The 13,039-nt window shown below is 62.5% G+C and overlaps 1 protein-coding gene across 2 annotated transcripts in view; it reads left to right on the forward strand.

The window, feature by feature from the left end:
• ESPN (espin) overlaps nucleotides 1-13,039 on the forward strand; it is a 30,406-nt gene that overhangs the window by 9,370 nt on the left and 7,997 nt on the right. The window contains exons 3-9 of one of the 2 annotated variants that reach the window (XM_032863268.1): nucleotides 3,489-3,675; nucleotides 3,827-4,009; nucleotides 4,164-4,295; nucleotides 7,169-7,370; nucleotides 8,391-8,662; nucleotides 11,260-11,418; nucleotides 11,509-11,740. In XM_032863268.1, the coding sequence (XP_032719159.1) occupies nucleotides 3,489-3,675; nucleotides 3,827-4,009; nucleotides 4,164-4,295; nucleotides 7,169-7,370; nucleotides 8,391-8,662; nucleotides 11,260-11,418; nucleotides 11,509-11,740 (1,367 nt within the window). Of the gene's footprint in view, nucleotides 1-3,488; nucleotides 3,676-3,826; nucleotides 4,010-4,163; nucleotides 4,296-7,168; nucleotides 7,371-8,390; nucleotides 8,663-11,259; nucleotides 11,741-13,039 lie in introns of both variants that reach the window. The other variant, XM_032863267.1, reaches the window with a different exon arrangement.

Below are 13,039 nucleotides of genomic sequence, written 5' to 3' on the forward strand. Positions count from 1 at the left end.
CTAGACAATTATGATGCCCGATTGCCATATATGGAAACTGAGGCTCAGGAGGTTAAAAACTCACTAGGGCCCTGCCCAGTGAGCGAAAAGCCAGGGTGGTGGGTGGTGGCCAGGGCCAGGGGCAGGGGCTGGGACTGGAATGGTCACCTTAGTGTCACTTGGGCTACAACTCAATGGGCTAGTGGGATGCTGAGGCCAGAAGGACCCCCGGACCCTGCCTCTCTCCTCTGGGTGGCGCTCCACAGCAGAAGCAATGCCTCACCTGGCCTGTGGTTGGCTGGGTCTGCACACCCCAGGCCCGTAGTGCCCCCACCGAGGTACAGGGAGGAGGATCCCAAAATATTACAGTGGCTCCAGGCTCGTGCCAGGTGCTCTCTAAGGGAGTCTCATGGATGCTTACTGCTCCTGCTCCGTGGGTGACTTTGAGACAGAGACAAAAGGCAGGACTGTGACACAGCTGGGTGGGGCTCACGCCCCAGGTCCTTCTCTGCCTCTCTCTCCTCCAGTGAGCTGAGACTTCTGTGCACAGCACCTACCCCGTCAGGTCCCTGAGCAGACCAGATGAGACAGCATGTCTGCTCATCACAGGGCCTGGAACAGATCAATCGTCCCATGAACGGCACCTGCTGTCCCTGTCATCGATCACTGTGACTACTACTATAAATTTATCTCTCTCCCCATCTAAATTAAATGATTTTGTTCCATGTGCTCATCCTTAGTTTTTTTTTTTTAAGATTTTATTTATTTACTTGACAGACAGAGAACACAAGTAGGCAGAGAGGCAGGCAGAGAGAGAGGGGGAAGCAGGCTCCCCACCAAGCAGAAAGCCCGATGCGGGGCTCGATCCCAGGACCCTGGGATCATGACCCGAGCTGAAGGCAGAGGCTTTAACCCACTGAGCCACCCAGGCACCCCACTCATCCTTAGTTTTATAATTCCGCCCCAGTGAGCACTGGGGGGCCTCTGCCCTTCTTTCTCCAGGCCAGAGTACAACAGGGTAACAAGGCCAGGACCCGCTTGCTCACTCTTGCCCATCTTCGTATCTGACTGCCCCATGGTGCTGGGCCCTCCTGGGCTGGGGGCTGTGGCTCCAAGGATGCAGAGACAGAAATACTAGTAGGAACGGTGGTAAGCTGGAGCATTTGGGGAGCGCTTCCTCTGTCCCAGAGACTCCAGCTGAGGGTGGCAGCCACTGGCCCTGCAGGAGGTGGTGGCCATGACTGCCCCCTCCTGCTCAGGTCCTGCTCTACTCCAGCTTCTCAGAGCTTCTCAGACCTTCCCAGACTGACCAGACCCCTCTGGATCATGGACACCTACCAAGCAGGGGGTGCTAGGAGGGGCCGAGGTCCTGGCAGATCTGGTACCCCAAGTTTTGTACATTGCCTTAGGCTTCCCCAGAGAGATCGCAGTGGGTCCTGGGTGGTGGACCCCTCAGCCTCTGATCCCCAGACCCCAGCACTCCCTGTGTCTTGGTTACGGGGTGAATAATTCAGGCCGCTGAGTGTTGGTCATGAAACATTAAGCAGGCTGTTACTGTCACGTCAGTATGTGTGTGTGTGGAGGGGGGACAATGGCACTGGGGTGTGGAGGCTGGTGGCTGCAAGCCAGAGTGTTCCTGGGAAGAGGCGTGTGGGCGAGTCTCTGTCGCCAGGTGCCGTGTCAGCTCGTGAGCACCACTGCCCCGACTCAGGTGGGGAAACGGAGGGCAGCCAGGCACGGTCCCTGTTCCACCCCAGATGTGTGAATTGTCACACTGGGCCTCAGGCCCAGAAAAATGGCAGCTCTGTGTCTGGGGTGGTGGTGCCCGTGTCAGGAGTAAGGAGAGAGCAGGGAGGTGCCCAGTGAGGGCTGCAGGTGGCCAGAGGGGCAGGGGCAGGGAAGAGGGCAGGGAGGAGGGACTGGGAGTGTGTGAGGGGACGGGACCAAGCCATGTCGGGAGTGGCAAGACGGTGGGCGAGTGGGCAGCTAGCGGAGGACTGGGTGGCCGGGTGCCCATATTAGTGGAGAGCTGGGCTGGCACTTGGATGCGGGAGGGAGGACATGCATGGACATTAGTGGCGAGTGTGAGACTGATGTCACCAGGGGGTAGATCGGGGGGCAGACGGTCGGGACGACATTTAGTCAGGCGAAGAGGTGCGTTTCCGGGGCACGGAGGGCTGGTCCTGCTTCCTGGGACTCAGCCCCAGCCCAGAACTTCCCTGTGAGCGGAGGCGGCTGCTCCCGCGTCTGGGCCTAGATTGTGGCTCCACCTAGTGTCTAACTATAGTAACTGCGCCCTGGGCTGTCCACCCTCTTAGGAAGTCAGAAAACCGGAGGCTCCTTCAGCGGCGGGGGCAACTTCCCTGCTTCCCAGCAGCACTCCACCTCATGGGTTTGATTCCCAGCTCCCCAGGTAGGACTCCTCCCCAGCAGCTGAGGAACAAGGATGAGGGACAGAGACAGCTGCAAGCTGGACCTTAGGAAAGCCCCATGAGTGAAGACAGGGAATGGCCTTTCCTGTGTGCCTATTGCATACACCGGGCCCTGCATCACAAACATACACTCAAGTGCCATTTACCAGTTGTGTTACCTTTAGGAGGTCACAGCCCCTGAGCCTCGACTGCCCATCTGCAAAAATGGGAAAGACAGTAAGACCTAAGTTAGGGCATCCAATGAGAACCTGTCCATCAATATCACGGCACACCAGGAGTGCTCCGTGAATGGAGGCCGCCTGTAGAGCTGTCAGATTGACAACAAGATATCCAATTGAATTTTAATTTGGATAAACCGCAAATAATATTTTAGTATAAGTATATTCCATGCTTTGTTTGGGATATACTTATACTAGAAAATGATTTCTTGTTTCCCTGAGTTTCAGAATTAACTGGGCATCTTGTATTCTATCTGGCAACCCTACTACTCTGCCCCCTGGGAATTCAGTCGCCTGGGGGAGGCAGAAGCCAAAATCGTTTAAGTTCAATCAAGTGTGACAGGCAGTCCTTGGAGTGAGCCCAGGGCCATATGCGGCACTGAGGTAGGAAAGGCCTGCTCTGCCTGGGGAAATCAGGGCACGCCTCATGGAGAAGGGGATCTGGACTGAGTCTTAGGGAGGAGGAGGAAGGAAGGGCATTCCAGATAGAGGGGGACCCGATCAAAGGCATACAGGTAAGACAGAAAGTTTGGGGATTCACAGTGATAATGGGTTAATGTGGCTGAAAATGTAAAGAGGCCAGATCTCCATATCCTTGTAGACCTGGGTGAAAAGGGGGGCTGTTTACTGGGGACAGGGACTAGATGGAGGGGGGTGACCGCGTCAAAGGGGACCCCCTGGAGGAGACTGGCATAGGACCAAGTGTCCAGAGGCAGTCAGGGACAGCGGGACCCGGTGACTAGACTTCTCCAACCCACTCTCCCAGCCCTCCAGAGCTCCCCCAAAGAGCGCCAGGGGCATAAGAAGGCTTTGGAGGGAGGTGGGCGCTGAGAGCCCACGGTGGGTGCTGTCTCCGCAGGGGAGTGACTGCCCAAACCAAGACCGGTGCCACGCCCCTGTACCTGGCGTGCCAGGAGGGCCACCTGGAGGTGACGCAGTACCTGGTGCAGGAGTGCGGCGCGGACCCGCACGCGAGGGCCCAGGACGGCATGACCCCGCTGCACGCCGCGGCGCAGATGGGCCACAGCCCGGTCATCGTGTGGCTGGTGAGCTCGCGGTCGGGGCGGGACGGGGCCCGGGAAGGGGCGGGGTTTGCTCGCGAAGCGGCCTGCGCGGACGGGGGACGGGGCCTGGCGGGGCCTGGCGGGGCCTGGCGCCCAGCCCCCGCCCCTCTTCCCCGCGGCCCCTCCCGCCCAGGTGAGCTGCACCGACGTGAGCCTGTCGGAGCGGGACAAGGACGGCGCCACGGCCATGCACTTCGCGGCGAGCCGCGGCCACGCCAAAGTGCTCAGCTGGCTCCTGCTGCACGGCGGCGAGATCTCCACCGACCTGTGGGGCGGGACCCCGCTGCACGACGCCGCGGAAAACGGGGAGCTGGAGGTGGGGGCGGGGAGCTGAAGGTGGGGGCGGGGCGGGCGGGGCGGGGCGAGCGCCCTCTGCTGGCGCCGAGCCCTCCGCACAGCGCTGCCGCGGCGCGAAGGGTGGGGGGGTCCCGGCGAGGGGGCGGGGGTCCTCAGTACGTGGCGCCTCGCAGTGCTGCCAGATCCTGGTAGTGAACGGCGCGGAGCTGGACGTCCGCGACCGCGACGGATATACGGCTGCCGAGCTCTCGGACTACAATGGCCACAGCCGTTGCACCCGCTACCTGCGCACTGTGGAGAACCTGGTATGACCCCGAGCCCCTGGTTAGCTCGTCCCCCTCCCCATCCCCGACTCCCCCCCAGGGGTAGGTGTTCTTACCCCTTTTCCACGGAGGAAGCTGAGTTTCGGAGACATGAAGCTCCTGTCCGAGGTCACACAATGAGGAAGTGCCCTAGACCATCACCCTCTCTCGGCCCACAACCACTGACAATGGAGGAGCGAGGGGGTGGAGGAGAAAGGGTCAGGGGGAGGAGGACAAGCATCATCCTGGTAAGGAGGATGGCGCCGAGAAATCACAAGACACACCTACCGATGGGAATAGTCGAGTTCATTCACCTGCCCACAACCCACACTAGTAGCTCATTTAACTGTCCACTGCCTCTGAGGTAGGTGGTGGTAATGCCCCCGGTTCATCCAAGGTCACACAGCTACGTTGTATGTTCCCTCACTTCATGGCTATCTCATAACTGGAAACTTTTGTGATTTTCTAAAATTATTTTATCATGGCAGCACAGCATGAAGTCGCCTCCTGGGACTTGAGCTCAGGTGTGGTTGGCTCCAAGTCCAGGGCCCTGCCTTTTCTGATGTTATGCCCGCTTTGGGGCAGGAGGGAGGACAGAGGGCAGGTCTCACAGGGGCTTTCCAAAGGACCAGCCCCAGGGGGCAGCCTGGCCAGAAGAGGGCCTGGGAAATGGGAAGGGTGGGGGAGAAGGTGGGATGGCCTCTTGCCCGCAGCACTGTGTCTGCCCTTTCTGCAGGCACCGGGAGCGGGGGCACCCTGGTTCTGGGTGCCTCAGAGCACAGCAAGGCCCAGGGGTCAGAGACGGCAGCTGGACCCAAGGAAGAGTTTTCCCCCCCAAAAGGCCACCCAGAGAGAGTAATAGTCCAGCAGATAATGAGTGCCTTGTCAGTAGGGTATACCAACACGGATGGATGCTGTGAAGGGCATTTCTGCACCACAGGTCGTTCTTTCCCACTGAGGGAGCAGTCTGAGGGTGGGATGGGGGGGCGGCACAAAGCCCCAGCCCCTCCAGCCCCCCCTTTTTAAAAAGATTTTATTTATTTATTTGACAGAGATGAAAAGTAGGCAGAGAGGCAGGCAGCGAGAGAGGGGGAGGCAGCGAGAGAGGGGGAGGCAGGCTCCCCGCTGAGCAGAGAGCCCGATGCGGGACTCGATCCCAGGACCCTGGGATCATGACCTGAGCCGAAGGCAGAAGCTTTAACCCACTGTGCCACCGAGGTGCCCCCCTTTCCAGCCCCTCTTAACAGAAGCTCCAGTCGAGACAAACATGACTGCCTGAATTCTGACTCTGGCAGGCACCCTGCCCAGTGCTCTATGGTCTGATCTCAGTCTCTGCCGGAAATTAATACTACTAGTTCACATTTACTGGCTACCATACCCAGGCACTTCACTAACTTTGAAAATCTTTGTTTATACCCTCACAAGGCAAAAAGTACTGTTATCCCCATTTACAGATAAAGAAACTCAGGGGCGCCTGAGTCAGTGAAGCATCTGACTCTTGATTTTGGCTCAGGTCATGATCTCAGGGTCATGAGATCGAGCCCCTCGTGGGGCTCTGCACTGGGTGTGGAGCTTCTTGAAATTCTCCCTCTCCTTCTGCCCCTCCCCCCCATCCCACACCCCCACAGGCTCTCTCTCTTTAGGTACAAAAAGGATAAGTGACTTGCCCAAGGTCATGTAGCTAGTAAGTGGGAGAAGTGAAATTTGAAGCTGACATTCCAGGCTGCTATCCATGGGGTCAGGGCTGGGTACCCCCAGTGCCCACTGCTGTCAGTCACAAAGAGAGGCTTTTCAGCTGCCCACCCCCACCCCGTCCAGCCCAGCCCCTGTGCTTTCCCTTGGCTCCTGGAATGGGCAGCAGGGCCTGCCCCACCCCTCTGACCTGGGTCGGGGATGGGAGCCCTTGGTCCCCTCACCCAGACAGGCCCAGCTATAGCAGTGGAGGATCCAAACTGTGCAGGATGTTGGCCCAGAAAAGGCAAACACTCCCACAGAGCCCCTAATTACAGGGCCAATGAGCATGGCTGCCGAGCTGTTACCTGGTGCTAGGCTTGCCTTCCATTCCCGGGGGGCCTGTGACACTTCTCGGGCAGGGAGGGGGCCCCAGGCAGGGAGGAGCAGACTTGGGCAGGAGGCAGCCAACGGAGCCAGCGAGCGGGCTTGCCGGCAGCAAGGCCAGCATGGGCAACGTAAGCAGGACCCCCACCCCATCCCACTCCCATGCAGGGAGGGTCAAGCCTGTGGGCAGGGACACGGACAGTGGTGGGGACAGCAGGCTTCCAGCCTGAGCTTGGGCTGCCCACCAGACTCAGATGGGCCGCCCCAGAACCCCCCCACCCTTTCTGCAACGGCTCCACCAGGGGATCCAGGCTGGGCTGGTGTTGGCATTTGCCCCAGTAGAACAAGGAGAGACAAGGGCTGCTGGCCAGGTAATGGGGAATTAGTCTTTCCTACAAATTGTGGGGGCCCTGCATGCCTCCCCTGCCCCCAGCAGCTGTGGCACCTGAGCCCTTCCCACAGATACACTGGAGCCCAACTCCTCTAATGAGGAAGGAGAAGACTGGTGCCATGGCAGTCTTCCCCTTGGGGTCCAGGCCAAGGCCCCCTCTTCTGACAGTCTCTCAACCCCCCTGAGCAAGGAATGGCTGGGGTGGGCGTTTCTCAGAAACCTGTGGTCCTGCTGCCAGGGGGCCGGGCTTGGGCCTGAATCTTCCCCTGGGAAGAACCGAAGAGACATTCTCAGAAAGGGGAGGAAGCCCAGAAAGGGAAGCGGCCGGGCCCAGGTCACACCGCCAGGATAAGCCCCAGCAGGACCCTGGCCTGGAGTGCCCTGGTCTCCAGGTCAGGCTGTCCTCGCTGCCTCCCTTCCCGTTCAGAGTGTGGAGCACCGTGTCCTGTCCCGGGATCCGTCTGCTGACCTGGAGGCCAAGCAGCCCGACTCTGGCATGTCTTCACCCAATACCACCATGTCCGTCCAGCCGCTGAACCCTGACCTCAGCTCGCCCACCAGCACCCTCTCCAACTACGACTCCTGCTCCTCCAGCCACTCCAGCATCAAGGACCAGCGCCCCCCACGCCGTGAGTGGGCCTGCTTGGGACAAGGGAGGAGGGAGCAGGGACTGGGAGGAGGGAGCAGAGACTGGGACTGGCCTCTGGGCACTGAGGGCCGGCCTCGGGCCCCCTCTGCCCCCAGCAGACAGTGGAGGCTGCCCAGGTCTCCGGGAGGGGGGCTGCTGCCTGTGGTGAGAGGCAGGGGACATCTGTGCTTGTGTGTGCCCATCACAAACACACCTGTATCTTCGCATGGACTCTCCCCCAGACGGAACCCCCATGCACCCCACAAGAGCTTCATTATCCTCACTCACACGCACAGTGTTCCCCAGACTTTACGCACACCTGGTCACACTCAAGTGTGCGCACTTGTACGTGTGTACGCACAATATACAGATGGGAACACATGTGCACACATAACGGCCCTGTGCAGATGCACGTGCACTCCTGTGCTATGACCCAGACACACGGTCTCCATCTCCACACTCCAGACGCGCGCACCCATGCAAACACACACAGACACACCCCACGTCCACAGACCGATGCAAACCCATTTGTACAATGAGGAAACACCTGTGTGGACGCACAAACACGGACCACATTCTGAGCCTGGGTGGCCATCTGCCTGTGAGAGCTGCCCCAAGCCACCGGGTGGCAGCCTGCAGAGCTGGTGGGGTGCCTGGTAACCTGAGCCCTGGCCATCCATGCTGCCGCCACCCCACCCTGCCGGGTCTGACCCCAGGAGCTGCCCCTTCACCCTCCAGGTGGCTGTGCCCCACTGGCATGCTCTGGCATTGAAAGCCCTCTGGGGCCTCCCCTCCAAACTCGAGTGCATGGTCTTTCCCCAACACATGCATCGCCAGAGGAGGGGAGGGGAGGGGAGGGCAAGGTGGGCCATGCCCTGCCCGGGCCCACAGTGGAGCCATACCGAGCTGCGTCCCTAAGCCCACCTCGACCCTTGGTGAGTCACTTCTGGGTGGAAGAGGGTCTCAGTCCTGGGGGACAGCCTCCCTGCAAACTCCCACCCAGCCTTCCCTCCCTCCCCAGGGCTTCCCAGCTCAAGAGCTGCGGACATACAAAAGTGCATAGACAAGCTGAGCCCGCAGCTGGGCCGGCCCCGGGGCAAGACGGAGAGAACCACACCCCTGCCACCACCGCCCAGCTTCCCTCCGCCGCCCCCGCCCCCGAACACCCAACTGCCCCCACCCCCACCAGGCTACCCAGCTCCCCAGCCCCCCGCGGGACCACAGGCTGCTGACATCTACCTGCAGACCAAGAGCAAACTCCGTCACGTGGAGACAGAGGCCCTCAAGAAGGAGGTAGTGAACCTTCCCCCACCTGCCTGCCTCCTAGCCCGGGGACTGGGCAGATAGGCCACCCCCGAGGCCAGGGGACCAGCTCTTGGGCACAGGGTGGTGGGGGGGGGCCTGGGCCAGTGTGGCCGATTCAAGAGTCAAAGCTCCCGGCCAGCCCCATGGGGCACTAGGGCTGGGTACTGGGGACAGGCAGATGAGTAAGACAGTCACTACCCTCTCAGGAGCTGGCGCTGGGTGAAGGAACGTATCATCAGACAGTCGGGCCTCTCAGGGAGCTGGAGTGCAGAGAGCAGAGAATTGGCAGAGAACATGGACAGACTGCCTCCTCACAGCCCTACCCATGCCCGTAGCCCCAGGCTCGGGTGGAGAATGGCTCCCAAGGGGGTGTCGGGGTGGGGGGGAGACACAGGTGGCATGGCTGTGAAGGGCCCGGGAGGTAGGGACAGAGAGCACTAGCAGGACTCCGCCCTCACAGGGGGCTGAGGGAGGGTGAAACTGCAGTTGGCTCCCCAGTTTGGGGCTTGGAGCACCCAGGTTGGTGGAAAGGGCAGTCCTGGGATGGGGGCCATGGGGGCATGTCCAGTGCGGGCACACTGAATGTGAGGTGTCCTAGATGTCAGGGCCTCTGGGGCCCTGGCTGAGGCTCTGGAGCCAGAGGGCTGGTCTGGGTAACTGAGAGTCCCGGGCTGGGAGCCCCATAGGGAGTCCTGGGGTCCTGGCTAGTTTGGGAGGTGGGGGACAATGGAGACTCCAGGTGGCTGAGTATGGGGTAGAGGTGCCTGAGGGTCCCGTGGGAGCCCTGACCTGCAGTTCCCGCTCAAGCCCAAGGCAAGCCATTCCAGAGGCAAGCTGAGGAGCCAATTTGCCCACAGGTGACCCAGGTCACAAGGCCACTGGGTTGGGGAGGGGAAGGACAGCCTCCACAGAGACTCCACCCTGCCGTCCGTCACTGCCATCCTGGACTAAGCTCCCAGTCGGGTCCCCTTTCACCTCTATGAGGTGGAGAGAGTCCAGGAGAGGACTGCAGGGGCCTCAGGGCCAGCAGACTGTCCCTACTGGAGGCTTTGTGAGCCCTGCCCAAAGCCACAGGACAGGTGGCCCAGCCTGCGCCCCCTCCACTCCCTTGAGCAACAGGATTTCGAGGTCCCGTGTTCCTACCCGGTGTGTGCGTGCGGGGCCGCAGGCGACCGGCAGCTCCACAAAGAGCCCTTTGTGTGCCCGCTGCAACTCGCCCCACCCCCTCCGCCCTCTGGGCCTGGCCGTTGCCTGACCGCATCCCGAGCGGGGTCGTGGCATCCGCGCCTTGGGGCTGCAGGGGGCGCCGAGGGGGCGGACTGGCCCAGAAAACAAATCCTGTGGTGTCGGGTTTCCTGCAACAAGAGTCGGTTTGGGTGGGGCGTGGAGGTCCGGGGCCACCGCGGGGACGCACGGGCGGGGGTGTGGAACAGGGGACACCCACCACACGGTGACTTGGCCTTTGGCCCTGCCGGCTCCTGTCCTTTTCCCTGGGCTGGGCTTAGTGGGGGGCCAGCTGCGACGGGGCGGGCCACCGCGCGGTCGTCTGAACCCGCCTTGCCGCCCCTGAAACCCGAGGCTTAGGCGCTGGTGTCGGTGTCGCTTACGCGGATGTCGATGGTTTCCAGATGCGGGAGGAGAAGGGCGGGGGCGTGACCTGGAACCCAGGGGTACCAAACGTGGGGGGCTCCGCTGCTCGTGGTCAGGCCTACATTCTGTCCACGGGGTTTGGAAGGGATCGGTTGGGAGAGGAGGATGGAGGCCGGGGTGCCCAGCACCTCGCGGAGGGAGAAAGGCACAGGGGGCGGGGCCACATCTGGCTCGCGGGACGGGTAAGAAGCAGGGGCGGGTTGCTGCGATGCTGCTGGAGCCCCCGTGGCGTCCCCTATTTCTGGGAGTGGGTAGGCCCGGGATTGGCGGGCCCTGGGTGATGTCAGGCCGGTGGCGCTCATAGGCGCTCTTAGGCGCGGGCGGGCAAGGGCTGGGCTGTAACCTGAGAGGAAGGATCAGGTAGCGCAGGTGTCGGGTCCATGCCGCCCCCGCCTCCAGGTGCACAGCGGGGGCCACCGGCACCGGCGCAGGTAGGAGCAGCCCCGGGGCCGGGCGGCTGGGAGCCCTGGGAAAGCAGGAGCCTAACAGGACAAGGGATCTGAGGCGGGCTCCCTCGCCGGGGTCCCTGAAAGAGTGTTCGGCAGAGCCGTGGGGACGCGCGGGGCGGTCGGGTGGCCGGGTGAGGCTGAGGCCTTAGCGCTGGCTAAACCTCGAGCTGCCCCTTCTCCGGCTCCCCCTGGCGACTGGGCTGGGTCAACCCGCCCCTGGTCCCGCCCCTTCTAGCCTCGGTGGGGGCCCTGGGGGCCCTTGGCCCGCGCCCAGAACCCCTCCCTCTAGGGCCGACCGAACCTGCCCTTCCCGGGGACCCTCGCCCCATCTCCGCTCTGAGAACAGGCGGGTCTGGGGAGCCGGCTGGCTGCACCCGTGGACGGCCGCTGGCCGGGAGCCCCGGGAATGGGAAGAGCTGGGGGGGCGGGGCGTGGGAGGCCGCGGGGACCAGAGCCTGAAGCCCCCGCACCGCTGTCTTCACGCAGCTGGGCTCCCGCGACGGCCACAACGGGCTGAGGAGGCAGGACTCCGGCCGCAAGCCCCGCGCCTTCAGCAAGCAGCCCAGCACGGGGGACTACTACCGGCAGCTGGGCCGCTGCCCCAGGGAGCCGGCCTCGGGCCCGGGCATGGCGCACAGCGAGGAGGTGCGTGCCTGCCAGCCCGCGCCCGCCCGCAGCCCGGGCCCCGGCCCAGCCTCCCGCTCCTCACTCGCGAGCCCCTCCGCTCCTCCGCAGGCGGCGCTGCTCCCCGGGAACCACGTGCACAACGGCTGCGCCGCGGACTCCAAGGCGTCCAGGGAGCTGCCGCCGCCGCCGCCGCCGCCGCCGCCGCCACCGCCACCGCCACCGCCGCCGCCGCCGCCGCCCCTGCGGGAGGCCCTGAGCTCGCCGCCGACGGCTCCGCCTCTGCCCTTCGAGGGCGCTGGCCCTAGCTGCGGGCAGCGTCGCTCCTCCTCGTCCACTGGCAGTGAGTAGGGGCGGGTTGAGGGGTGGGGGACGGCGCTAGACCTGACGGGGAAGGAGGCCTAGACGTCGCTCCCGTCCGATCCCGGCTGCCACCGTCCGGTCCGGTTGCCACTGCCCTAGCGCTTACTCCCTTCCTGCTGGTTCTGCCTACCACAGCCCCTGGCCCAAGGAGGACCCTGAGAGAAGGCTCTGAGCGGCCTTAGTGTGAGCCCAGCCAAGTGCCCTTCCCTCTCTGGGCCCACGTCCCATCCAGCAGCGAACCCACTCTGGTGGTTGGTGTTTCCAAGGAGCAGGTGTTAATGGGAAACTCAGAGAAGAGCTAGTTTCAAGGAGGCGGGACTGGCGGCCAAGCTTCTTCCTGCCCCACATCTATCCGCATCTCTCTTCTGCTCCTTTGTCTTGCTCTTCCGAGCTAGCTACAGCGCAGCTCTCCCCAGATGCTTCAGGGACACTTCCCAGTCAGACACCCCCAGAGGCCCCAAGCCAGCTAGGACCTGCTCTGGGGACAAGGCCAGTGACCCATCACGCCCTGCCCTTTCCCTCCTGATGACCACTCCCCCACTCGGCGGCCCCACATCCTTTGTAAGGTGTAGGCTGGTGACCAGGATTCTTGAGCTTCTCTTCTGTAACGTGGGCCAGACGCCTGCCTGCCAAGGCTCGTGTAAGGCCCAGAAGGTGGTGCCCCGGGGACCCATGCTCCCACCTGAGCCTGAGGGGAGGGGGTTTGCCCAGCCATTTACTGCAGGGACCATGTTTAGTGACAGCAACCAAAGTTTCATCTTCCTAACTAAAAGTGCAAGGGTATGACAGGGTCCAGAGTAGGACGAGCCTGGGCTCCCTAGGGCACCTGTGGAGCCTCAGCCCCTGCAGCCCAGAGCCCATGGTAGCATGATCACCCCCACCAGGGTCTCCAGAATGGCCCCCCAGCTCTGGGGTGAGCTTGTTCCGTCTGGAGCAAGGCTGAAGCTAGGAACAGAAGCAAAACAGACTCTGGGCTTCTCGAGACACCGCTTCTCAGCAGAACCTGGGCTGGGTGCCCTATCCCAACCCAATGCCAAGAGTGAGGCCCTTGCTAGGGGGGCCAGGGCCAGTGGCAGCCCTACCCAATCCCCAGGGACCAGTAAGAGCCAGAACTGGGTGGACCACCCTCGTGGAGCCCCAGAGCAGCCTGAGCCAAGTCAGATGAGCTGGAAAATTCCTTCTGTTCTCTCCCCCCCTCCTCTGTGCATCTCCCTCCCATGTTTCTGCCCTCCCCTCTCTTGCTGTCCTGTCCCCCCCCGCCCCCCCCCCCCCCCCCCCC

This window comes from Lontra canadensis, unplaced genomic scaffold (assembly GCF_010015895.1).
Source record: "Lontra canadensis isolate GAN:19392208 unplaced genomic scaffold, GSC_riverotter_1.0 scaffold25, whole genome shotgun sequence".
NCBI lineage: Eukaryota > Metazoa > Chordata > Mammalia > Carnivora > Mustelidae > Lontra > Lontra canadensis.